This window comes from Falco naumanni, chromosome 10 (assembly GCF_017639655.2).
Source record: "Falco naumanni isolate bFalNau1 chromosome 10, bFalNau1.pat, whole genome shotgun sequence".
NCBI classification, from domain to species: domain Eukaryota; kingdom Metazoa; phylum Chordata; class Aves; order Falconiformes; family Falconidae; genus Falco; species Falco naumanni.
Genome location: NC_054063.1, coordinates 32,595,713 through 32,621,460, shown reverse-complemented (window position 1 = coordinate 32,621,460; position 25,748 = coordinate 32,595,713). Strand labels below are relative to the sequence as shown.

The window sequence follows — 25,748 nt, the reverse complement described above, 5'->3', positions numbered from 1 at the left end:
GGCTCTGCAGGGAGCAAGACCCAGTGTTCAGGTCCGGGCTGCAGGGGAAATGTGCTGCAGAGGGCTGGGTTGGCCAAGGGAGCTAGGCTGAGCCAGGAGGTTGTGGTGCCAGGAGGACAAGATGAAATGAAGAGGAAGCAGGGAGTTCCCCTGAGGTCCCTGGTGACTGGCAGGGCAGCAGAGTGGTACCAAAGGGGGACAGTGCAGCCCCAGCCTTGGGACACCAGCTGGTTGCAAGGTCTGAGTCAAGCTCGCTGCTCTGCTCACCAGCTTCCAGTCCTGCTCCTGCCAGGTTTTCCCCTTTCCCTGGCCCTTGCCAAACCCTGCTGTGAGCCTGTTCAGCTCACCAACCCACCAGAAAACTACCTGCCTCTTTTTTTCTCCCGCTTTTCCATTCCTTTTGTGAACTCGAGCATCTCGCAGGGTGGTTTGGCAAATGCCAGAGCCAGCACAAGGAAAGCTGAAAGGAGAGGGAGGAAAAGAAGGAGGTGACCTGTGGTGCACTGGGTAGTTGGGCAGATCGTGCATGAGAAAGTCACCCCATGGCCCCAGCACGTGCACAGGCTGCAGTGAGGCCATGGTGCACGAGGCATTGCCAAGGGATGGGCCAGGTCCCCTTGCAGAGGGCTTCCCGTGAGGCACCAATAATCCAGGCGATCTGGCTCGTGGAAGGGGCACAGGGTCTCCTCCCTCCATCTCCTGCCTGTGCTCTCCAGACAAGCCCATGCAGATGAACCAGGCCTTGTTCATGTCCAGCGGCCAGTGTGGGTACGTCTTGCAGCCAGCCAACATGCGGGATGACATCTTTGACCCCTTCGACAAGAGCACGCTGCGGGGTGTTGAGCCGCTCTCCATCTCCATTGAGGTCAGTACCTCCTCCCAGCGTGGGAGGAAGACAGGGTCGTATCCAGGCGGTTATACCAAGCTTGGGGTGATAGAATGGTTTTTCCATGTTCCTGGCCTCTGTCTGCAGCTGCTTCTCACCAAAGCCCTCAGCCCCTGGCTGGGATCGCAGGCTCGGAGACCCCTTGCCGAAGTGGGGTACCCGAGGGATGCTGCTGAGGGAAGCGCTGCCAGCCTCCCCGGCTGCCTGCAGAGCAGGAGCAGGAGCAGGAGCACCCCTGGGTGCTTCCCCCAGGACCCCTCCTGCCCAGGGGCCTGTGCCAGCAGGTGGCATCCCTGAGCCGCGGAGGTGGCATCCCTGTCCCCAAAGCTTGGCTGGGACTGCCCGCAGGATGGCTCCCAACGGGATAACACAAGAGCTGTGCCTTGTCCCCTCCTTGTCACTCAGTTGCTCTGGTCTCGATGTTTCCATGCCGCCTTGCTCATGGCCCCTCTCGGGAAGAAGCTCAAGGTCAGAGCGGACTTTTCGGCCTGGTGTGCGTTGCACTGTTGGTGATGATGATAAGAGAGTGTGTATGTGCTGGTAGGGGGTAGTGGAGGATGGACTGTGGATGCTCGTTAAATCTTTTTGTTCCCAGATGGTGGGACTGGGGCTGGACCATGCCTGTGTCAGCTCACAGAGCTGCACAGCAGAGGCTCTGCAGGGGTACAGGACAGCTCGCCAGGCAAAGCCCCTGGAGGGATGGGAAGGCTGTGACTGTGCCAAACCAGATGGCCCTCGTGTTTGGACCAGCGGCTGTCCCACTAGCCTGTACAGGCATCCCTGGTGGTCTCGGAGCTGAGCTGAGGGTCAGCAGTCTCCTTTGCAAGTCTTTTCAGCTCAAGCAGACCTTGGGGAGGAGGCAGAGGAGATCCTGCCTGTGGGCGCTCACAGGTTTCCAACAGCACACCCAAACTGCTCCTCTGAGGCCACCTCTGTTTTGGCATGATCCCACCTAAGAGAGCCACAGACCTTTTCAGTGAGGACGCCCCATCGTGTCCCATCTGCGCCATTGACTCTGGATCCACTGTCTCCCTAAAAATCCCTGGCGCTGTTTCCCTGCACTGCCTGTTTCCCAAAGTCTTCCTGCATCTCGAGATGCAGCTGCAACCACCAGGTGTCAAGAGTCCCTGTGCCACAGCCTGTCACTGTCTCCTTTAAGAGACAGGCTCAGCCTTTTGTCCTCTGGCAAAACTGCCCGATGTCCCCACCAAAGCCAGCTTTCACGGATGGAGAAGCCGTCCCGAGCCCAGCATGACTCAAAGCACATGATCCAGCATTGGCAGCGTGTCCTTCCCCTGCAACAGCAGCGTGCCGACAGCATGCTGGAGTGACATATGGCCACTGGCAAGAGGGAGCTGGGATTTCTTTCTCCTGCAAGGAAGCAGGTTGTCATTTGAGTGGAGCACAGACTGTGCTATGAACAGGAGGCAGAGCAGCAGCAGAGCTGCTCCTTTTCGTCAAGCCAAGGCAGGAGGGCCAAAAAGTTTCGGCAGAGAAGGAGGTGTCCAGCATAGCTCTCCAGGCAGGGGGAGGCGGCTCAGCTTGGCAGCCCAGTTCCAGCTTGGCAGGCTGGGGGATGGATGCGGTGGTCCCAGGGCTGGCTGTACAGGCGGCAGACAGGCACCTGGGGCAGTTCAGCTGCCTTTTTTTATGGCTTACAAGTCAAACTGGTGATCAGTAACACCGTAGCAGCTTCCAGGGGTGGGAGCTGGTTTTCTCTGAGAGGCAGGCTGTGCTGGGCTGCCTGTCAGCATCTCTTCTCTCTCCAATCAGCAGAGCCGGGCTGATTTATTTGGAAAGAAAATGTCTCGGTATGCAAACACAATTTTTTCCTTTGCTTCCATCTCTTACCAAGTCTCTCCTGCTCTCTGCCCAGGTCCTGGGAGCCCGGCATCTTCCCAAAAATGGAAGGGGAATTGTTTGTCCATTTGTGGAGGTGGAGGTGTCTGGCGCCGAGTACGACAACGCCAAGCAGAAAACAGAGATCGTGGGTGAGTGGGTTAGCGAAGGGAAGGGAGAGGGGTGTACCACCACTCCTGCCCGCAGCGTGAGCCGCGGAGCCTGTGCTGGGCTGGGGGCTGCCGTGCTGTCCATCAGCTCAGCATCAGCCGAGGCGGGCGGCAGGGGCACGGGGCTGCCTATTGACAGTGGTGTTTTGTGACTAGCCGACAACGGCCTGAACCCTCTCTGGACGCCGAAGCAGTTCCACTTTCAGGTCAGCAACCCCGACTTTGCCTTCCTCCGCTTCGTGGTGTACGAGGAAGACATGTTCAGCGATGAGAACTTCCTGGCTCAGGCCACCTTCCTGGTGAAAGGCTTGAAGACGGGTAAAGCACTTGGGGAAGCCAGGAGGGGGTGTCGTGGTGGTCCTCACCAGTTTGCTAATTGCATCATTAGCCTGGGAGCCACAGAGTTTCACAGGAGGATGCTGTCAGTCCCCAGGCTGGCTCAGTCCCTCCTGTCCCCATGACAGGTCACAGCCCCAACCAGGTAAAGGAAGGAAGAAGCCATTCCTAACACCCCTTGGGGCCAACTGCCACTTGAGGGGAGCTGGGGGAGGGGAGGGCGGTTGGAGAAGACCCCCTTGAGTTCTGTGCCAGGGGACCAACACGTCCGTGCCTGTGCTACAAGTGATGCCGGTGCTGTCTCTGCCACAGGTTTCCGAGCTGTACCCCTGAAGAACAACTACAGCGAGAACCTGGAGTTGGCTTCCCTGCTCGTCAAGATAGACATTTTCCCTAGCAAGGTATGGTGGGTCACGCACGAGAAGGTGACGCTGCTGCAGGGCTGAGGAGCAAAGGCAGCGAGCCCTGCTGGGTGCTGCCCCGTTCGGAGCAGCGATGCTCAGCGTTGCCTGGCGGAGTTTCCAGTGCTGCTCTGTAGTGATGCACAGAGGGTTGGGTGGGATGGCAAGTGCTGGCTTTGCCTCCTGCAGCGAGTCAGGGCGTTTCAGGCAGGGTCCTGCCTGGGCTGCATTTGACCTGCTGGGAAATCCCTGCAGCAAAAGCTAAAGGAGGCAGATTTGCTCCGTTCCAGTCCCTGTCTGCGCTCTGAGGAAGTTACAGCTCAGTATCACGGAGCCTGGCTGGCCTGGGGCTGTCTGCGTTGGCATAAGCAGAGGGCAGGGCTCCTTCAGAGGCAGATGTTTATTTCTTCATTTAAAATGATGCTGGTGTGAGCCAGTGATGGTTGTTAAAGACAGAACAGCTGCATGTTGCAAACCCTAAGACCCCATGAGCCCTGGACACACTGCGTGGTAGCTTGCAGGGCCCTGCACCAGGACTGCTTTTACTAGAAGACTTAGGCTTTGAAATCCCAAGCCCTTTACTACTGTATTTTTTTTCTTTTTGTCTGATCCAAGCAGGAGAATGGCGAAATAAACCTCTTCAGTGCTTCAGCCTTACGGGAACGAGCAGGGGATGCTTCCAATCAGCTGCTGGCGAGCAGAGGCAGAGAGGGGTCCTTCGAGTCGCGGTACCAGCAGCCCTTTGAGGACTTCCGAGTGTCGCAGGAGCAGCTAGCTGACCACTTTGAGAGCCGGGAGCGAAGGTGTGCCAGCACTCACTGAGCTCCTCCCAGCACGAGACACCCCCCGCAGCATTTAGTCTCCTTGGTGGAGGCAGACAAACAGCCTCCCGGTAACCCAGAGCGGAGCTGCAGCCTTGTTTGCTGCATGAAAACTCTAAATATCAGTATGAAAGTTGTGCCCGTCCTTTGGGAAATCGCTGCTTTGGGTTCTCTGGGAGGAGGGTGGGACACGGAGCTGAGCCCCTGCTTTCCTCCTTCCTTTTGACACTGGCATTGCCCATCATTATCCCTCGGTCAGCCTGAGCCATGTCCCTTCTCTGTGCCCCCTGCAGGGTACTGCGGAGGACCCGGGTCAACGGGGACAACCGGCTGTAGCCCATCTCGGCGGGCGAAAGCACCTCCAGTGCTTGTGAATCTCACGGCACGCTGTGAACTGGTTTCTATGGAAACGGCACTGCTATGGCCTACTTTCAGGCAGCTTTTCCAGTTTCTCTGCTGAAGTGTGTTCGAGTGGAGAACTAAAAAAAAAAAAAAAAAAAAAAAAAAATTTGGAAAAAACCCAAACCCCTAACCAACCCCAAACACCCACCAACCTTCACCACCAAGCCCTTAACGAAGCGTAGCGATGCGTACAGCCTGCCAGCCGCCGAGGTGAGAGACGAAACTGTCTATAATCACACAGAAAGAGACCCAAAAAACCCCAACCAGCCCTCCACCGTCGCTGTTCCGCCTGTGCTCCCGGAGATCCCGCTCCTGCGCCGCTGCCGGAGGCCCCGTTGCAGCCATCCTCTGGGCGAGGGGGCACGTCAGCCACCCAGGCAGCCGATATCTTCTGTCCTGGCGGCATCGCATCTACCTACCTGTATAGCCACTGCCTATGGGTCCAGTAGTGAAACTCTACATTTACAAGGCCGCTCTAGCTTTAAACGACAATAAAAGTGTCAGTATTACACACGTGGTGTCTCAGGTGTCTGGCAGTTTGCCCCCCTGGTGTTTCAGGGGGGAGTTGGGGTGGCTGCACTGCTCCCCCCATCCTCCTGGCTTTAGGCTGGGCGTTGCAGCTACTGGGGGGAGAAATAACCAGGAGGAGCCCCAGGTTTAATGTTCACGCAAAAGGGTAAAATAAGGGTATGTGCTACAGCTCACCATGCTTTTCTGAACCAGACTGGGGACAAGCAGTTACTCCAGGCTGCAGAAGGGCTCCTAGGACGAAGGTATTTGGGCTCTGGCATGCTGCTGGGTCGGTCACTTGTGGTCTTACCCTGCAGGTAAGTTGTCGTGCTTTTAAAACAAATGGGAGGGTTGTGACTGAGCATTCCCCACTCCCCACCAAGCAGCTGGGGTGCAGGGCACAGCCCTCCCCATGCACAGGGCAGTTCTCGCTGTTGTGCGCTGGTAGCACTGGGCACAAGGGCACCATCATGGACTTCCCCGAACCTAAGTGCAATCACCAGTCAACTCACATTTATCTTTTACGCTCTTTATTTAGGAACAACCAAAAATGTCTGGTTTCATTTCAACAAACTGTACAAGCAAGCTCTTCCCCTCGCCCACCCTCACATCCACATATACAAAAGGAAGGGAAACTTGCCATTCACTTCTCAGAAGTGGCATTGTTGCTACAGGGAGTTCTCGCCCTCAGAATAAGAGCAGGTAAAGTCCATAGCAGGTACAAGCTACCCTAGCCCTAGTAATAGCTACAGCCCACAATCACAGGCAGCTTCACTTTTTTTTCCTCTTGAAAACCTTTACCAAAAGTAAAAACTATTTCCTGTCTCACACGATTGCCAAGGTGACCATCTAAAATTGTGGTCTTAAAAAAAAACACAATAATAACCCCACTGGAACCCCCCACACCTCCCTGGTACAAAGACGGTTTACACAGCAGAGCCCTCGCTCTGCTCCCTAGCTGCACGGCCACCCTTATGAAAGGTCCCGTTGCAGCTACAATTACATTTTCCTTTGGATAAATCCAAGCAAAAATTCCAGGTCATTCAGCACCAGCATGATTTCTAAATAATAATTAAAAAAAAAAAAAAAAAAAAAAAGAGACCCCGTTAGGCTGACTTTGTGGTCTGCTGAGAAACAAAGTGATCAACACACTGTTCCCAAAGTCTCTCTTTTAGTGCAATGTTAGTATGTGCAAGGGGAATCACAGCCACGTACCCATAACACCACCACGAGCCAGATGGGGCAGAGAGAAAGTGCAATTTTAGCAAGACGTTTTCTATGCCGTGGATTCCTAGCCCAACCTTCACTAGCACCAGTAAGCAAGAGTCCTCCTAATACCACCTTCCACCAGTACAGGGAAAAAGTGGCTTTAATTGTGCCATCAAAATATGGCCAATGTCAGCCAACAGAGCACTCTTTACTGGAACAGGTGATAACATGAAAACAAAAAAAGAAATAAAAAAAATATCACTGCTTAGGTAACAGAGCTCCCTTGCTCTGCTTTAAAGTTTTGCGACGCTGATCCAGCATTCCTGGCAGGGACCACTGCCAGTAAAACATACAGCAGAAACTAAACTTGATAAAAAGAAGTACAGCTTGCAAGTGTCTCACCCCCCCTCCATTTGCAGTGTTGCCTAATCTTACCCTGCTGGTTTTATGATCAACTGAGAAATTACAACAGAGCTTACTGCCATGAGCTGAATCACATCAGGCCACCAATTCATTTGACAAGAGCAAAGCCAAAATTACCTGGGCAACAGGAGAGCGAAGTTTACATCCGTTTTAAATACTATCAACTTGACTGGAAGGTGCATCATTGTATTAACTTTCTCATTTCTGCCTAAGTGCTGAAAATCATCTTTCTCTTCTGATTCCCAGTGACCCAGCCTCCAAATATCACCTTCTGATCAGGTTACCTCTGTAATGTCTCCAAGAGAGGGGCTGCAGAGAAGACAGAATACAACACTTCTACCCCTGACCAAAAATCATTGCTTCTCATTAAAAAAAAAAAAAAAAAAATACCCCATCCCAAATGGAAAACCAGCCTTCTACAGCCTCCTTTTCCTCCTGAACAGACAGGGGACACCTAGCAAAAATTAATCAAGCAGGTTCCTTGCAGCTCCAGCTTCTGTGCGAGCATCGCCTGAGCAGGTTAAGGTTCTGCATTCAGCTGTGGGCTTCTCTTGGTGACCAACGCAAGCCCCTGGCAGGGAGGGGACATGCTGCTGTGCTAAATACCTGTGGCTGGACCTCTGCAGGCATTTGCTGGATGCCATGCATCGAAGCAATCACCTGTGCTCAATCCTGTCACCTCGGCTGCGGGCCAGTGGAAATAGGAGCCTCTGAATTATCGGGGTTTTAGCATTCTGCTCAAAAAAAAAAAAAAAAAAAAAAAGGAAAAAAACCCCAGAACGGTCTCCAGGATGTTAATTAAGGAGCTGAAAAATAAGCTACCCAAATAAAACACACAGCCATGTCTAGGAATCTCATGGCAGGGCCTGCTGACATGAATGAATGAAGTAACTGTTCCTTGCATCAGGAGAACCAGCAGCCACTTACATGAGCAAGCCAGGTACAGCACAAATCAGCGTTTCAGGTTATTAAGCAATTGGATTGTGTCCTTAATCTAAGCAGCCTCAGAGATGTAAGTAACAAGATTCACGTGGATTAAAAATGATAGTTACTACTGTGCCTGTCGAGCCCAAGCTCACACATGGTGGGTGGAGGTAAAAAATTTCATTTCCCTTCCTTGCTGATGCTGGCTACATGACCTCTCTCTTACACCCCTCCTTTCAAGTCATATAGTCATCTTTGATTAGATGATGATAAATATTCACACGCTGTAGAACTGTGGTGACACTTCCTCTTAACACCAGAAGAGCTGCTGCTGGGACTGTCAAGCCACCTCTCAATTTTTCCTTTCAGTTTCAGATGCAAACACATTCCTAATGTCCTGCACCAAAACCTGAATCTATTTGGAGAGGACACCTGCTTCTCCTCAGCTTCAAAAACGATGCAATAGGGAAACAGAGGACCACAGACCCTTAAAAATCTTCAGCTTATACTTTCATGGAGATTTCAAGTCAACTAAAAATGCAGATAACAAGGAATGTAGGAGTTAGAAAGGGAACTCGATTACTTTTTTGTTTTTCTGTCTCTAAATCTTACCCTCCCCACGCAATGGGGCTTGCCAGCCCAGTTGCTGCGTCCGAGGGGAGTCTGAATGGAACCACTTTTTAAAATTCCTCCGACCCAAAAGAAAGAAAACTCCTGCTGTGCTTGTATGAATGCATGGAGACAAAGCTCAAAAACCTCAGCAGCTTCCAACCCTCAAGGCTGGTTTTTCTGTGTACACTGGGAAATTCTCCCTCTAGCTCACAAGACTTCTCTTTTCAGTTTTTCTGGAAAACTGGCCGAATACAATCCAAGTGCAAAAACTTCCAGCTACTGCACGGAAAAATGGTTTGAAGGGACCATTTCATACCATAGTCCTTAAGCATTTCTGTAGATGGAGCGGGGATCACTCTTCCAATTAGCCATAGACCTTTAAGTGTACACCAAAAATCCCACAGAAAATCACCTTGAATGGGCAAACTACACTTCCAACACGTTTATATAGCAAGTAGTTAGTAAAAGTGTACATTTTTAATGTACATCTTAATGCAATAAAGAATCAATGGCATATCTGAACTGTATATATGTGTACTTAAATAAACCTGCATGTACATAGACACTAGAGAGTAAATTGACCTACCTGTATTTGTTCTCTGAAGGTAACACCGTACATACACTCATACTCTTGGGCCGCACGACTCCCAGATCTGCTACCTCCGGCTCTAGGACCACCCAGATTCTCCCCTCGCCTGGAACATTTTGGGGTGTGCAGGATTGTGCCCGTGAGGGTGAACCCCTGGAGCTCTGGCTGTCTCCGCAGCGCACCCACCCCTGCTCTCCCAGAGGAGGGCCGCGGGGCTGCTGCCCACCTGGGTGACACGAGGCAGAGGGGGGATTGCTGCCAGCTATGCCTCCAGCCACGGCGTGGCCAGCACTAGTGCTTCCAAAGAGAAAGAAATTGAGGGAGCCTGGTGTCACAGCAGGGTGTTCTGGGTCAACGCCACCCCTGCTCGAAGCATTTGGGGGATTCATCAGCCTGCCAAGGGATGGCTGCAGGGTGGGTGTCTGCCTCCGAGCACATCACCCCGGCTCTCTTCAGGGTGCAGGTCATCTCCTTCTGAAGCAAATGCTTGCTCCTGGCCGTGTGGGTTTCACCATGGGCCAGCGGAGCGACATGAGCTCAGGCGCAGGCACCTACCATGCAGGCACGTACCGCCAGGCGGGAGAAAGCCCTCACTCTTGTAAAGCCCTGAGCAGATAAAGTTGAGCAAGGCGGCCTCTTAAACAGGGGACGAAGAAAGAATTGGAAAAGCAAGGGCAATTAAAGGTAGAAATCAGACACCATCTTTGGAAGAGGTTCTGAAAGAGCTTTTTTGTTTTTAAACCAGATTTTTTTGTAAATCTCTGGATCCGATCCTTTGGGGTTTGCTACCCACCCTTCTAATAAATATCATTTACCACCAACAATAAAGTCTCCCACATTAAAAAGCTCTCACTAAATAAAAACCTTCTACTGAAAAAGCTTGGCTGAGTTAGTTTGGCAAAAATAAGGAGCTATGACTACTCTCCATAAATACATCAGCGGATAAACACCAAAAACTATTTAAGTTAAAGGACAATGTTGGCTCCAAAACAAACCAGGAATGAACCAGCCATGAATTAATTCAAACTAGAAATTTAAATAAAGTTTCTAACCATTCAAAGGCACTGAAGTTCTGGAATAGCCTTCCAAGAGCAACAGTGAAGGCAAGACATGGAACCAATTTTGAGCTGGGATTTGATTAGCTTGTGACAGAATGGTCTGACACAGCATTTGGCTGGAATATTCAGCTCAAGAGTTTCCCTTCCAGACCTTGTTTTCTGTTAGAAAAGAATATTAAAAAAATCTTCAAATAGTTGCATCACACAGCAACCACCCAAGACAACATGGGCACATAAAAAATGTACAGGTACTGGCAAACAGGAAGGTTAAATGGGAAATTTATTTTGCTGTTTCGCCAGAACTGTTGCAGATGGACTGGGGAAAAAATGGGAAAAAAAAAGAGGAGGGGAAAAAAAAAAAAAAAAAAAGACTGGAACAAACACTTGAAGTTACCAGCGCTGCTGCAGGAGGATCTGTCATGTAGTGCTGCAACAGGGAAACTTCCTGATTGCAGAAGAGCTGCTGCCTCGCCAATCCCTTGGAGACGACAATGACTTGAACCACTTGCACAGCAACGCTACGTATTCTCTCTGTGTTTGTTCTCTGAAGAACAGCTTGTTCTCTCTGAACAATGAAAAGGATTCCAGGTCAGGATGGAAAAATTATTATATGCTAGTTCTCAGTGATTAAAGGGAGCCTTGGAGATTTAATAGCCTGCTACAGTCAGTCTCCAAGAGTGCAGGGGAAAATATTCTAGCCAGCAAGGGACAAATGACACCAAACTCCATCACCTGGGTTGTCTGGGCCTGGGAACCTGCTCCTTATTGGAGAGTATGCGATGCTAAATCTAACCTCGTCCACAGGGATGAAAATCTCACTCAACTCCCACTGGACTTCAATGCAAGACTGGCAGTTTTCTTCTCAGACACCTTTCCTTTCCTAACACACACACACACACACTTGTGTGCCCGCAAAGCCCTACATTGCCAGGGCTTAAGGACCAGAAAGGGCGGAGAGGATATATGCAGCCATGCCAACCTTTAGAGAACAAACACCTTAACAGACAGATAAGAAAAAAAAAAGAAAAAAAAAAAAAAAAAAAAAAAAGAAAAAAGTACTGTGCCATGATAGTCCATATCTAAGCAATGACCTTGTTTACACAATGTCTGAGATTTGTTATGCTTGTATAGGCAGCTGTAGGCATCGGTATATGAATATGAAATCTGAAAGTCTGTCCACTGTAAAGCAAACAAGAGCATCCTATTTCCTGGGTGCAAGCTGAGCCCCCGCCTCTGCCAGCTCTCAGCCATCTCCTCGGCTGGGCCACCAAGAGCTCTGCACTAAGTGCCCAGTTTTTGCACACGTGCTCTCTCATGTGCTGTGCTCAAAGGTCTCATTTATGGCAGTGCTTTATCACCATGTCCTGCTCCTGAGGTTTGGATCAGGCCGGCCCATGGGTTTCTTAAAGACCAAAAACTTCTTCTCAAGGGTAAGAGTGGATCCTCCAGGGCTGGTGGTTTGAGTTCAGTCTGTTTCTGAAAAAGAACAGAGGTGTCAGAGACATGCCAGCTCACCACAGGGGCCTGCCACCCAGCTGGGGTGCTGGGTGGGGAGGAAGGGGTGCAGGAGTGCTTTGGATGGGCAAAATTGGGAGCCTCGATGAAGTCAGCTGTGGAGAATGGCTAGCTCCATTCAGAGGAAACCCAAAGTCCTCATGAGAGTGGAGCTGGGCTTTGGCCAGCAGCAGGGCTAAGGAGGGACCGAGCCTGCAGCGGTCCAAAGCCACGCACCCTTGCTGAGCACCTCCTGTCTCTGTGCCATCAGGGGTGACGGGCCAACCTCGCTCTGGGTGGCATAAAGCCACACTCGGAGGGTGCTAGTAGCATGGCCATCTCCGTGACATGGGCACAAAAGCCGGCCCACCACCCTTCCCCACACCGCTCCCACTGCAACGCCTGCCCAGCCTGCTCCTGCAGCCGCTGCCCAGCAGAGTGCACGGGGCAACATCCAGACCTCTCAGATGCAAGAAGGGCAGCTTCAAACCCACCCTCCACCTCCTCCAAATTAGACGGGGGAGGGAAGCAATGAATTGTAGTTGATTTTTGTGATTTATTTATTTTTTTAAGGCCTGCAGCCACGGCAGAGGTGTGGGGGGAAGCTCCAAAGCAAGGCAGCGTGGCTGGAGAAGATCCCAGCTGCCCAGCACGCCAGCAAGGGGCTGCGTGCATGGAGCAGTCGAGGGGCTGCACAGCCCACGGCGGGACTGGGCCAGCGCTCGGCCATCCCCATCTGGTGGGAAGCCCGCCAGGGAGGAAACGGCCCCCAGCTGCACTTCTGAAGAGCCCACGGAGGGCTTGGAAACCAGCTCTCCTCTCCTCCACACGCGCACGCACACGGCTTTCAAAAGTGAGTCCTGGAGGAGGGGTAGGGCCAGCAGCCGTAAACACCAGTCCTCCACGTCCTCTCTCTCCTTGCAGCCTCCATCTTCATCAGCCAAGCCCTGCCACAAGCCAAACAAGGATGCTCACATCTGGAGAGCTGGCGGTGGGAGAGGGAAGGGAGGAGGCTCTTGCCCGCACAGGCAGGCGGGGGTTATGGCCGCAGCCCGAGGCCAGGGGGAAGCACGGAAGGAGCTGGTGGCATGGGACACAGCAGCCAGGCCTCTTACTCCCCAAACGCCCATCCCCTTCATGCGTAAGCCCAAGGGCCACCTTCCCCCGGGGTGGGTAAAGGGAGCAGGCACTCCCGCTGGTTTTACTTCGGTTTAAAATAAAGCCAGGACTTGGCCTCTGAGCGGAGCCAGCAGCCAGTGCCAAGGCAGGCGGGGGCAGGCAGGCAGCGGTACCTCACCCCCCTTCCCTCACCCCCCTTCCCCAGAGGGAGTTCCTCCCTGCTTCCTCAGCTAAATCCCGAACAGCAGGACCGGACACTAAACCCTCGCCTAAAGCCTCCGCTTCCCAAATGGCAAACGGCCAGTGCCCCGCGCTTGCCCAGACCCTCCCGCACGGCCGGCGCTGCCCGAGGCGGGGGCCTTACCGAGCCGCGCAGCGGGCGGCGGGCCAGGGGCATCGGGGGTCCCGGCGCTGCCCTCCTGGCCGCCCGGCTCCCACGACTCGCCGCTCTCCGACACCTCTGAGCTGGCTTCGCACGGCCCTTTGCGGCTTCCCGCCGCCTTGCCGGCACAGGCCTCCTCGGGGCCGGGCCCCCTGCTCTCCTCCTCCGCCTTCACGGCGAACCACACCTTGAGCTGCTGGGCGCTGAGGTGGGAGCGCTCGCAGAGCCCGGGCACGTCCTCCTCCCGCAGCCCCTTGTGCTTCTCGTAGTAGCCCTCCAGCACCTCCTGGCCGGCGGGGCTGACCTCCACCAGCCCCGGGGGGAAGACCCCCCGCCTGTAGTTCTCATACCACTTCAGCTGCCCGTTCTTGTAGCCATACCGGCTGTCCCCGAACCAGCGAATGACCTCGGCCCGTGGCAGACCCGTCTGGGAAACGATGGCGTCGTACTCCTGGTTCGTGGGCCGCTGGGTCTGCACGAACATTTGCTTCAGCAGGTGCCGCTGCTGGGCCGTTTTTTTAAAGTTCAGTTTGGTTTTTGGAGGGGTGGGCGGCCTGCTGGAGCTGCCATCCCCTTTCTCATTTGCGCCGGTCCCCAGTAATTCACCTTTGCCATTGGACTCAGTCACTCGCAGGTTCTTCAGGTTGATTTTGATGGGACTCACTTTCCGCTCCATGGAGTTGGGGTTGTTGCCAGAGGCATCGACTGAGCCATTCTCGCCCGCAGCCCTCAGCTCATCCAAGGAGTCTTCTCCTTCCCCACCACCGTTCTCCACCTCCTCCTCCTCCTGCCGAGCCGCCTCCTCCACTTTCTTATTTTCCTCTGCCACCTTCTTCTTCCTCCTCTCCGAGAACCAGCTATCGATCTCCCTCCGTGTCATCTTTGTTTCCCCCCTCAGGCGGTTCACCTCTTCCTCTGCGGGAAGGGGATTTTGGGCAAAACTGCTCTCCAGGGCCTTCAGCTGCTCCGGCGCCCGCTCCTTGTACTTGGTGGGTGTGAAGTCGGGCGCCTGGTGCCATGACTGCCGCCGCGGCGGGGGGTGAGGGGCCGGCGTGGCCGCCGCCGCTGCAGGGCTCAGCTCAGCTCCTCTGGGTGAGACATCGAAGGGTATTTCGGACAAGGAATCAAGAGCGCTGTCTCCGGGGAAGACGGCTCGGCCGCCTCTCACGTTCCTGTAGTGGTACCGCCTATCGCTGAACCATTTTCGAATCTCCTTGGTAGACAGGCCCGTGATTTTTGTCAGCCGCTCAACTTCGGCCTGGCCAGGGAACTGGTTTCTGCAGAAGCTGCCTTTCAAGGCTGAGAGCTGCTCGTGGGACTTCTTGTTTTTGTACATGTTGGGATCCAGGAAGGTCTGCGAGGAGATCGCCGGGCAGGCAGTGAGCAGCGACTGGGCGCTGTTGACCACTTTCACCCCTGACGTGTTGCTGGAGGTCACCGTGCTGTGCTGTGCCACCGGCTGTGGCTTGGGGACAGAAGTCACCGCCAAGCTGAAGGAGGAGCTAGTGCCCTTCAACCCGTTTGCCATGATGGGCTGCGTGACCAGCAGCCCCCCCGTCCCCTCCGGCTGCCCCACCACGTGGCCTGGTAAAGTTGCCTGAATAAGATGGGGTACGCTCCCAGGATTCGCAACCAGCGGTGTGTTCAAAACTGTAATGGTGGGTTGCGGCACAGACTGAATAACAGTGTTGAACATCTTCTTTCTGGCATCTTCGATCTCCTCTGGTGACCAGCTGATGCCCTGCTTCAACCTCTGGGCAGTGAACCAGATCTTCAGCTGCTCTTCTGGGTACTTCGTCACCACGGTCAAGTAGCAGAGCTCAGCTTTGGTGGGGTAGGGAAACTTGTGGAAAGAGTTTTTCAGGAAGCTGTTGGAGTCCATGGCAGCGTTGTATGTGGGAATGCTGCTCAGGGGAATCATCACCTTGGGAAGGGACTTGGACGTAGGTAGCTGCTGATGTAGCGGGGGTTGCTGTTGCAGTGACACAAGTTGTGCAACACCCGCCTGCAGAACAGGCACGTTTCCTATGATGGAGCCATTCGCTATATGAGATGATTTTGTCGAACTTGCAGTGGGCTGGCTGGCTGGCACAGACCCGTTTGGGAATGAATGCTCCCCGTCTTTTGCCTCCGACTCACTGCCCAGCTGACTTGACACATTCTCCTTCAGCGTGTGGATTTTTTTGGCCTCAGGTTTACCTTTCATTATCTTCATGATGGGGGTTTTGGTAATGATAATTTCAGACTGACCGTCTGCCCCTTCTTCAGCAACCTCTCCCGGCAGATCATGGCTGCTGGCGGCCTCGCAGAGACTTTGCTCCACAGTTGTGTGATTGTCTTGCTTAGCCACCCTCCAGACAAAACTCGTTTCACCAGCGTGCGACTCTGCATTGTGGTGAGAGAGCCCTTCATGGCTGTTTGCCAGAAACTTGCATGCAACACATGCAAACGCAGGGTCTTTGCTAAAGTCTGAGTGCTCAGAATCCAAGTGCCCAAAGAAGTGATGAACGTCTTGAGATCCAAAGTCACAAGACTTACAGATGTAAGTGTCGCTATCTGCAACACCACGGTGCCCGTTAGACAAAGCTCCGTTATTGCTGTTACTGGCACCAGTATCACCAGCTGCTGGCCCTTCCACAGGAGCATCTTGTTGCGTTCCTTCACGAACCTCTTCTACAGCATCCAGTTCAGTCTCCTGAAGCACCAGTGTTTTTACTGGTATCATGCAGGGAGTTGTGGATTTTCTTTTGCTAGCCATCACTACGATCGATCCAGATGATTATTTTTCTTCCATTTAATTTAAATTCAAATTTAAAAAGCACTGCTGCAAGTGCTCTGTGGCCTAGATTCCAGAAATTTCATGACGTCCCAAGGAGTTGTTGTCAAACGCTGACAAATGTTCATATTTGCCACTGAACCTGAGGACAAGGAGAAGGAGGAGGAGTTAGTTCCCTTGGCATTAGACAAAGCACAACTGTCCTGGTATTTAACTGTTTTACTCGATAAATCATTTTCAGCCTCTCTCGCTGGAAAAATTTAACTTGACCTTGGATTTAGCACATACAGCCTATGAGTTACCTGTTTAAAAATGAACACACAAATATGTCTTTCTTATTGCCCGCATCAAATTCTCATTTGAGGAGGAAAACCACCCAAATCCCCCTTCAGCCTGCCCTGCCAAGACCCCTCACCAGTGTTTCGATGGGCCGAGCAGTGCCTGGGCTCCCTGGCTCAGCAGCGTGTCGGAGGCAATACCAGGCAGGGTCACCCTGGGAAAGCTGCCTGCTTTCCATCAGAAAAACCTGATGAAAAATCAACACGTTCCCCACAGAACATTTCAATTTCTTCAAAATCAGCATTTTTCAACCATCCTGTCGGGGAGTTTCTCACCAGCTCAAAGCACCGTGCCTGTGCCAAAAGCCTCTGCTTGCAGAGATGCCTGGAGCTGCGGGGAGCAAGGCATCTGCAGCCCGGTCCCCGTATTTTAGCACTCCTCGCTCAGCAAGCCTGCAAAGCATTTGTGAGATACCCTCCCCACCCCATGCACACTTCATTACTGTTTTAACAGCATCTGTTGAGTCTTCATCTGGAGCTGCAAGAGAAGGTAAGGGCCCAAAACTCAAGGGCAGCATCACACATATGTTCCTGGCTCCCAGCCTTCCCCTCCCACCACCTTTGCAGCTTTTGGCATTCACACAACTCAGTGCACTGCGGGTATTTCCTAAGTGTAATTTCTCTGCAACGCAAGCTCATTTTGCTGGGCTTGGGGTGACCAGAAATCTGTCGCACTTGGGGAGGGGAAAAAAAAAAAAAAAAGAAAAAAAAACCCAAAAGGAACAACTTTCTCTTTTTTTTTTTTTTTCTTCTTTTTTTTGTCCTGAAGCTAAAGCAGTTCCCAAACTGCCCTGGCCTGTACAAAGCCAGAGCTAGCTGGGGCATTAGCCACGATCTTATTCCTGGCCTGATGTAGCTTCAGCAAATGCTCCGTGCTTGAGATCACGGCCGAGGGCAGCAAAGCTGTCTGCTGTAGCTGAAACCAGGAGCCACTTGCCTGGTGACAGGTCCCAAAGACAAGGAAGGCAGCACATCGAAGGGTGCAACACCTCTGCCTTAACCCCTCCTGTCAGCCTTTTAGACAACAACTCTGCTGTTTTTTTCTTTTAAACACAGGGATAAAACAGTATTTTTCCAGATTGCAAGGTCACTTGGAAGCATATGGACACACTGATTCACATTACAAAGACTCTGTGCCAGATTTTCCTGGGATTTACAGTAACAGCGACGGAGCTTTATAAAAACACTCATAAAAACTTGAACTTAAAAAAAAAAAAACAACTTACCATCCTACCAGATGACTCACAGTGGTAACTCCTATCAGTTACAGCAGTTGTGCACCAGTAGCTTTCTCATATCAGATATTCTGAGCTGATCTCATGCACTGAGAAATGCAGATCAGGCAAATGACTTTGTGGTGCTTATGCAATACCTCCTCTGCTTATTTTTGTCGGTAGCTTTTAGAACAGAGGAATGAAAGGTCCTAATGCAAAAAAATCAAATGGAGGAAGTACAATCTGACCTCCCTAACTTAATTAGAAATTCTTTAAAAAATCATTCTGAAAGCTGACATCATTTTTTCCATACAGGAGAGCCTGGATGGCCGATTCTGGCCTCAGCAACTCTCAGGCACCGTTTAAAAGACTGATGGGAAAACGTAACTTCCCGTTAATGTGGGCTGATCTGAGATTACAAAACAGTCCTGTAAATAGTGTTAGTCATCACTGAACTTGGCATCAGAAAAGGCTGTTTGCTATGCTAAAGCTTCATGAAAAGCTAGAAATTATAACATTTTAAAAAATAATCTATAAATAAAAAAGGTATTAAAGCTGTGATCTGGATTTAGACAGTGTGAATTGCACGCTCTCAATACCTGCTTTATGCCACTCTCATCCCACCTTTTCGTGGTTAGTCTTTCCCTCTGCAGAGGGCCAGAAAGTTAGTCATTAGCATTAACAAGTCGAATACTTGGATGACTATGAATGGGCTTTGCTATTCGGAGGGGAACAGCATCCATTTGACACCAATCCCAAGATCCTCATTTTTGATGCTAAGTTAAATATTACACAATCTAGCAGGGTACGATGACCTTTCCAAGTCGAATCAATTAGGAAAAAACAACAATAAGACCAGCCTGAAGGCTACAAAACATAGCTTTAAAGGCTGAAAGGAGTTTCATGTCAGGGAAGAAAAGGTAAAAGGGAATTCTTACTTAATTTTATTCTGCAGCTCTAACACAGGCCAGGGAGAAACTGGTGAGCCCTCTGCAAGCTTTTTCGTTTCCAGCAAACTCCTGAGAGATGCAGTTCCAGAGCCTCCATTACTGAGACAGCTCGAGTCCCAGACGGAGCTTACCTAGTGTTCATGGAGTTGCAGATATCGAAAGGATTATTTTTATCTGTCAACAGAGTAAATTTGATACAGAACAAGGGAGGTACACAAAGACCCCCACTGTGCCATGTTAACAGAGAGCCTCTCCCGAGCATGCTGTCACTATTATCTTGGGTAAATGTGAATGGCCTGACCCACCTACGGAGAACCTAAAAGCTCTGCATTTCATTTACCAGCACATTTGCATCAAGCTCCATGCTCTCTCCGACAACTTTCGTTAAAAATGCAATCAAAGCGGCCCCAGCCACCACAGCTCTCCTGCTGGGGCTCCAATATTAATGCCACCTGAGAACACAGATTGCAAATTTAGCTGGAAGTGAATCACAGTGCCAATTTACTGGGAAAAAAAAAATTAATCAAGTGTACTGTTTGTCCGTTTCATTTCCACAGAACAGTTGCATAACCACATGTTCGGAGCATGTTTTATTCACTGCTCACCTTCTGGAATGCACTAATACTTTAATACACCACTAATATATAACAGAATGGATAATTCACCGATTTCTCTGTCATTAAAGTGAGGCTGTTTTAATGGATAGGGTAAATTAATGGCAGAAAAATTAATCAATTAAAAAACAGGCTTACAACAGAGCTCAGTGTACCACCACTGCAAACGCCCCAGACCAATCTGTACAGCCGTGTGTGAAGAACTTTATTTCCTATGTTTTATTTTACGATTAACTAGAGCAATGAGACATTAGTTGAATGGAACAGCTACCAGCCAGGAAGACAATGGGATTGTACCTGAATTCATGCTTCCCATTTAATTTATACCTGCTAATTTAATAGTGAGGTTGCAGAGTAAGCAAGTCAAATGGCCTGTGCCCCTAAACCTGCCACTGCTGTTGGAGATCTGAGGGAAAGCTGACTTAAAGCAGTCAAACCGATTCTGTCCCAGGTGATGCTCCCAGAGAAACTAACGCTGGAAGGCAAGGCAGCCCAAAGGCTCCTTTGGCCAGGTTGGGTCCCAGCCCAGCACGTGGCCGGGGGTATGTTTCTCTCCTATCTAAAGCACCAGGAACTGAGCCTGGGGCTGATGCTTGTTCATTCACACGACAGCAAGACAACTGTGCATACCCCACTCCTGTGACAGGGACAAGCAGCCCGGCCTTTGCACAAGCCCCACGCCAGCGACCCAGCCCCAGCTCACAGACCAGTACAAGGAGCACAAGTACTACCCCTAGCAATTCAGAAAATAATAACAGAGGAGGAAGATGTGAAACCTGGGAGCCCAACCTATGAAAATAACACAGCATTTCTGCTAGAGACAGCCCAAAACCTACAATGCTGCTGCGAGCATTCCTCCTGTAACACTTGCTGTACCAGCCCTCCTTCCTCCCCAGCACAGGAGCCTTCCCATCCCCATCGGCAGGTCCAGGTACACACCACTAACCCTCTGCAGAGCAGCTTTGCCTCGGCTGAGGAGAACAATGCCGAGACTGGTCAAAGTGAGCTTAGCAATTTCAGAAAATTTACTTCTGCAGAGATTAACAAAGGGAGGTTTCGAAATCTGCACTGCTGAGTATGAACTTTCAGCTTTTTCCAGCTTGGCTGGATATAACTGGTTTGGTTTTAAATGTTTCAGTGAATTAACGAGTTAGGTTGTTAATGCAAAACATTCATTCCACGCAGTGCCAAGGTCCCCAGTTAGAAGATTAATTTCTGCGACCTTTTGCAAACCTCGCCTAGAAACAACAACCAGAAAACCCACCAGGCAGTACCACCGGCCAGCCAGTGCATAGCCGGGCACAGCAGCTCCGGTCCCACTGCCCGGGCATGGGGACAACAGGACAGCCACCCTTCTCTGCCCCAGACCAGCCAGCTCCTGGGTGCCCACCCAGGGGACAAGGCTCCACGCGGATATATAGGATGGCTACGTCCTCTCCTGTGGCCTCTGGTGTTTGATGCAGTTCTGCTGAAGAGTGAATGCTCAGTCAAAAAAAAAAAAAATTGACACCAAAATAGAAGTAAAATAACAGTTTTCTCAACATTTGCAGTCCTGCTAGGCAGGCAGACACACTCCCCAGGTCAGAGACAAAGGTGATGTTTCTGCCTCATAGGAAGCCAAGTACAATATTGGCACTTTAAATAATAGCAGTTTGTTTTTAAGTTGAAACTCTGCAGGCCCCAGCTGATAGTATAATATGGGGGGTGAAAAAGAAAAAAAAATAATAAAAAAATCAAAGGAGGAAAAAAACATTGATGTTTAAGAGTTTTTGTCTCTCCCCTTTAGGCTCTACCTCCAGCTAAGCCCAGAAGATGCACATCTATCTTTGGGAAGCCCACACATGACTTCCCAACTCCCCGCCGGTAATTAGCAAGTAAAGACCAGTAAATAAAAGATCCCTGTGGGCAGCACAAATGAGTGGGTGCTCTCTGCAGCACCCAGACACATGGGCTGAGCCACCTTCCCCTTCCAACCACCAAGCATCTCACCGTGCTTCACAGCAGGTCCTCCCCAGCATGGCAGCCTCCCAGTTTGCTCTGGGCAGAGCTGGGTGCCAGCTCCATAGCCTGGGACTGGGTGCACTTACCTGGGTGCTGGGGAGAGGAGGACAAACAGGTCCACGCAGCAGCGAGTGCAGGCGTACATGGGGCACAGCCCCACGACTGCTCCTGTTGCCAGCCACGGTAGTCCTGGGGCTGGGCATTAACACTTGTTCTGCATTTGGAGTCTGTTCATGAGAAATCATACAGGAGTTTTACCAGTTTTATTAATTTATTGCCAAAACATGCCTGGTGCAGGCTGGCAGGAGAGGAAGGCTGGAGGCTCCTACATTTTCTAGACCCAGGTGAGAAGGGGCAAAGGCTCGTTCCCCAGCCAGACACTGACACTAGCTCTCACCTGGGTTTCATTGCCATGGACTTGGAGTCACAGGCTTTGGTTACAACAAAAGCATAACGAAACACGGGGAGAGGGCATGCAGCAGCATCACCAACAGGCTTCAGGGACGGGGACACAGTTCCCTGCCAGGAATAGGGCAGCTATTGCTAATCCATCCCATGGACAAGCTATACGGATGGACATGCTCCAGCAACTCAGCAAAGACCTCTCCAGGCTCCATCCCTGTGATTCAATACAGACACAGTTAGAGGGAACAGCCCACCTCTCCAGAGCAAATCCCAATTTCCCGAGTGCAGACAGGACCTCTCTTTTAGCTGCGCCAGCATGGCTCTGTAACAGAGAAGAAAAGGCAAGATTTGGCAGGGCTGAGCTCCTCTGTTCCCAGTCTGCGGCTGTACAACCCAGCTAGCTGGGGTTCAGCATCCTCTCTGAGTAAATCTGCAAAGCCTGCAGCTGGAAGGGAAGTCACGGGATGGGACCATCTCCAGCAGCCTAAAAATGCCAGCAGCAGAGCATCACCCTGGCTCCCGTGCACATCTTCACGCCATGCCCTCGCCTAAGGCTGGCACCTGTAGGTACCATCTGCCACCCAGAGCCTGGTCCACAACCGAGATGAAGTTTGGGACACACTTAATTCTTTTGGGGTTTAATCCCATACGGGACTGCAAGTTCCCATGAATGAACAGTAAATGAGATTTGCCCCTCCAGAGTAGATTTCTACCACACTAACACTGCGGGCACTCAAAATTCAGGTGCTCTCAACAAGAGCAAGGAAAGCAACCAGCAATAAAATAAACGCAACCCAAGAGAAGCCACGCAGGCAAGAAAAGCCTCTTCGTTATCTCAGTATTTTGCACTGCACGAATGTACAAACACACAGAGAAATATCAGCAGTTTTGAGCTTCAAGCAGCATCACAGTCAACATTTGTATTAAGGAACAATTTCTCTTTATGTCGACTGGTCAGGGTGCTTTGTAGCTTAAGCCTGGCTTTGAAAACGCGGGTACAGTCTAAAGGCAGGGGAAGCTGGTTGACCGAACAATCGTATTCATTCTCCATTACTTGGCAGGCCCAGAGTAGAAAAGCGTCTTTTCCATTTAGGCTAGTTAAACAGAGCTATTCATTAAAATTTCACCCTTCTACAAACTGCTGTACTTCTCCATTTAAAATTTGCCTTTCTCCTCTGCCCTGCGACACTCCTCATCGCCCCGTTTCAGGTCATCACCCATTTACGAGCTGTGTTTTTGGATTGCTCTCGTGCTTCCATAACAGCAGCAACTCGCCTTTGCCATCGTTACCTGGGTAGAGGCTGGCTTGCTGCCTTAGCACTCAGGGACTAATGGTAATTATCTCTGCTTTTTTTTTTTTTTTTTTCTCAGATGAGCACAAAACTGTGTGAGATGGAAGGCTAGAAAGGGGTGGCTGAAACAGAATGCGATTAAAGTATAAAAATAGGTCACTAGGATAATATAACCTTTAGACTATTGGCAATGTGCCCCCCTTAGAGACAAGCCTGCGTGCTATATTTCAGGAGAACGTCAGGAATAATAAAAAAAAATAATAACACACATCAAAACAAAACCACTGATCATCCCTCAGAGCTTTGCGTGCTTCTGTTTGAACATCACTAACATTAATTCACTCCTTTTCCTCTGCCCTCATCCATTTGATCAAGCACAAAATAAACCGTTATGCAATCATACCATTAACATCTTCCAAAAAAATAATAATCTGTTTTGGCATAGAGGCTTCATTACAGATTTGCTCCAAGTTACACTACCTTAGCAGGGTTCACAGTCCCAGCATCCCAGGGACCCACCTCCATAGCTTCAATCCTCACATTTTGTCCATCTTGCAAAACATTCCTGGCATTCCCCCAAAAGGAAAAGGTCCAGCAGACAGATAATCATCTCTCGACAGAGCCAGCTCTAAGGTTAACAGGTTAATGCTACCAGCAGAGGACACCAGATAGCATTAATGGAGCTTCAAGAAGTCCCTCAGGCTCATTGGTATCTGGGTCTCCCATCACCTCGCACTCAGCTGGTGAATACCAGCGGGTTGGTTCGTGCCTGAACGGAACAGTATGAGAACATCGGCCATGTTTATAAGTGCACAGGAGCTCCAGTTTCACCCCCTTGTGCCTTCTCCAGGAGGTTTTCTTTTTGCTTGCACTGCCAGGGATCTGTTTGCAATTGCAGCTTGATCACAGGCACCTCCAATGGCCCCACACAGGTCCGTAATATTCTGCCACCCCACGTTCAGACTTGCTACACACCTTGCGATCCCACGCCTAGAGCTCATTACCAAGCATCACCCTTTAGGTAGAGCAAGACCAGCTTTGGCAGATACAGCCCATTGGAATGCAAGTGAAAAGGTTACACCTAAAATATACTTCTTCATATTTTTATTATCTGAAATTACTGAACTGGCTCCAAGCTAAAAAACTATTGGGAAGCTCAGAGTAAAGACACCCAGTTCCCAAAGCAAAATGAGAACCAGAGGTAGATCTTGGTCCACGTTAAATTTCTGACAAGGATACTTAAGTCTTTTAAATCAGCAGGAAATGCTTGGCCAAGCTGGTGAGAAGTTCACAAGTACAAGTGCTCAGTGGCAACAGGGCACACAAAACACAGAAGCCCACCGTGCTCCCAGCGCTGCTGCAGCCTGCCCAGTCCCAAGGAGTCATTTTGGGGGAAGCCTCTGAGCCCATGTTTCTGAAGCACTTCTGCTCAGAACCCCACCTCAAGGTTTCCACATCCACCTCCATATGGCTGACCCTATCTGGGGGCCACCACCCAAATTTGGGAACCACAGCTCTAGATGCTAGCACATTTGTTGTTAAAAGAACACCAGCATCAGCTTTTATACCAGCACTGAAACGATCCTGCTGCAGAACCACAAACCCAAAAGCCTGCTAGAGGGTCACATGATTTTCTCACTGAGCATCCAAGTCCCTTGTGCAATGAAGAAACACTGAACACAGGCTGACCACCAGTTACCAAGCAGCCCCGTAAGGGACAGACCTGCAGCAATTCCAGGGAAGTAAAGAGTGTCCAGAGTTTTAAAACAAGATATGAGTGGGAAGGACTAAACCAACCGACTAAATAGTACCAGACAGCAAATGTAGGGTGCTGGAGCTGATCCTCTGCAGCACAGACTGAAGAGGAGCAGAGTGCTGCAGCCCCTTCCCAGTGGAGCATTTTCGGATGACTTCATCCACCATGCCCTTTACAACATGCTAGCTTCAAGAGCTGCGCTACGTTCTGGCCCAGCATCAGCTCCCATTCCCCCACTTACGGTTGCTATAATCAAAAAGACAACTGCAAAATACTTGGGCTGAAAGCAAGGAAACGGGGTTTGGCAGGTCAGGATCGAGGATTTTTTTTTTATATTTTTTTTTTCCCCCATCCCCTGTGGATCCTGCCTCAGAGTCGTCCTTTCAGACCTTGAGCGCAGTCGATGGCTTTTGCAGCTTATTGAGTCCACTGGTTTATGGCAATGTTTTTCTGCTCACTGAACTGGCTCATTCTTTTAGCAGAACAAACTGTTCCACGTTGAGGCAGGAGTTGGCTGTGTTTTAACAAAGGATTTTTCCCTTCTGACAGTGTTTTGCAAAAGACCCAAAAAAAGGAGTTTGGAGCCAAGTTACAAAAGGTCAGGAGAGGCGAGTCAAGCACTGGGTGTAGTTCCTGTATGTCACAGCCAGTCAAGGAAATGGGTGGGGAGAAGAGGAATGGCATTTCGAGCTGCAATAATATGTATAAAGCGATATTAATGAGGAATGGGCTTTTGAACGAGGATGGCAAGTATGCAGGCACTATAATTTTTGCTTTACAAGTGCAGGCTTGTTAGGTAGGCTGAGGTCTCTGCAATCATTTATCCCTGTGAAGTATGCATTTGAGAGAGTTCAAGTAGCACTAGCAGCAAGAAAAAGGCAGTCTTATTTGCCTCCCCTCCCCAAGCTGATTTCAAGGAGCTACCATACTCTCATCTCCCGCCAGCCAAATGAATATTCAAAAGGCTTTTGCCAAGCAAACGCCAGTCAATCACCTGCACACAATGCTGGGGGAAAGAAATACTGGGCTGAGAGACCTGCGTGGGACTGGCACCTTGCCCCTCTGCTGTAGCATCCCAGCCATTTTTAACGTGGTGCAAGGGACTCCTGCAGAGATTTGCTGGTGCCACGGCTGCTCTGCCTGCTCCTTTCCCGGCCACGCAGCAGGACACCACCGCTAAAGCAGAGCTGTGGCGTGGAGGACAAGCATTCACTAGCGAGGGTGCTA

The 25,748-nt window shown here is 50.7% G+C and overlaps 2 protein-coding genes across 8 annotated transcripts in view; one reads left to right on the top strand and one right to left on the bottom strand.

Moving 5' to 3' along the window:
* Positions 1 to 5,366, top strand: part of PLCG1 (phospholipase C gamma 1) — a 48,879-nt gene extending 43,513 nt beyond the window's left edge. For 2 of the 4 annotated variants that reach the window (XM_040609055.1, XM_040609054.1), the window contains exons 27-32: positions 717 to 865; positions 2,763 to 2,877; positions 3,052 to 3,213; positions 3,544 to 3,632; positions 4,251 to 4,435; positions 4,747 to 5,366. In XM_040609055.1, coding sequence (XP_040464989.1) covers positions 717 to 865; positions 2,763 to 2,877; positions 3,052 to 3,213; positions 3,544 to 3,632; positions 4,251 to 4,435; positions 4,747 to 4,789 — 743 coding nt within the window. In that variant the 3' untranslated portion in view covers positions 4,790 to 5,366. Of the gene's footprint in view, positions 1 to 716; positions 866 to 2,762; positions 2,878 to 3,051; positions 3,214 to 3,543; positions 3,633 to 4,247; positions 4,436 to 4,746 lie in introns of all 4 variants that reach the window. The other 2 variants (XM_040609053.1, XM_040609052.1) reach the window with 1 other exon arrangement.
* Positions 5,367 to 5,884: 518 nt separating this feature from the next.
* The window catches only part of ZHX3 (zinc fingers and homeoboxes 3), a 50,401-nt gene continuing 30,537 nt past the window's right edge, over positions 5,885 to 25,748 (bottom strand). Inside the window, exons 3-5 of one of the 4 annotated variants that reach the window (XM_040608755.1) lie at positions 21,155 to 21,795; positions 13,158 to 16,093; positions 5,885 to 11,656 (exon numbers count right to left, since the gene is read on the bottom strand). In XM_040608755.1, coding sequence (XP_040464689.1) covers positions 11,646 to 11,656; positions 13,158 to 15,933 — 2,787 coding nt within the window. In that variant the 5' untranslated portion in view covers positions 15,934 to 16,093; positions 21,155 to 21,795 and the 3' untranslated portion in view covers positions 5,885 to 11,645. The other 3 variants (XM_040608756.1, XM_040608754.1, XM_040608757.1) reach the window with 3 other exon arrangements.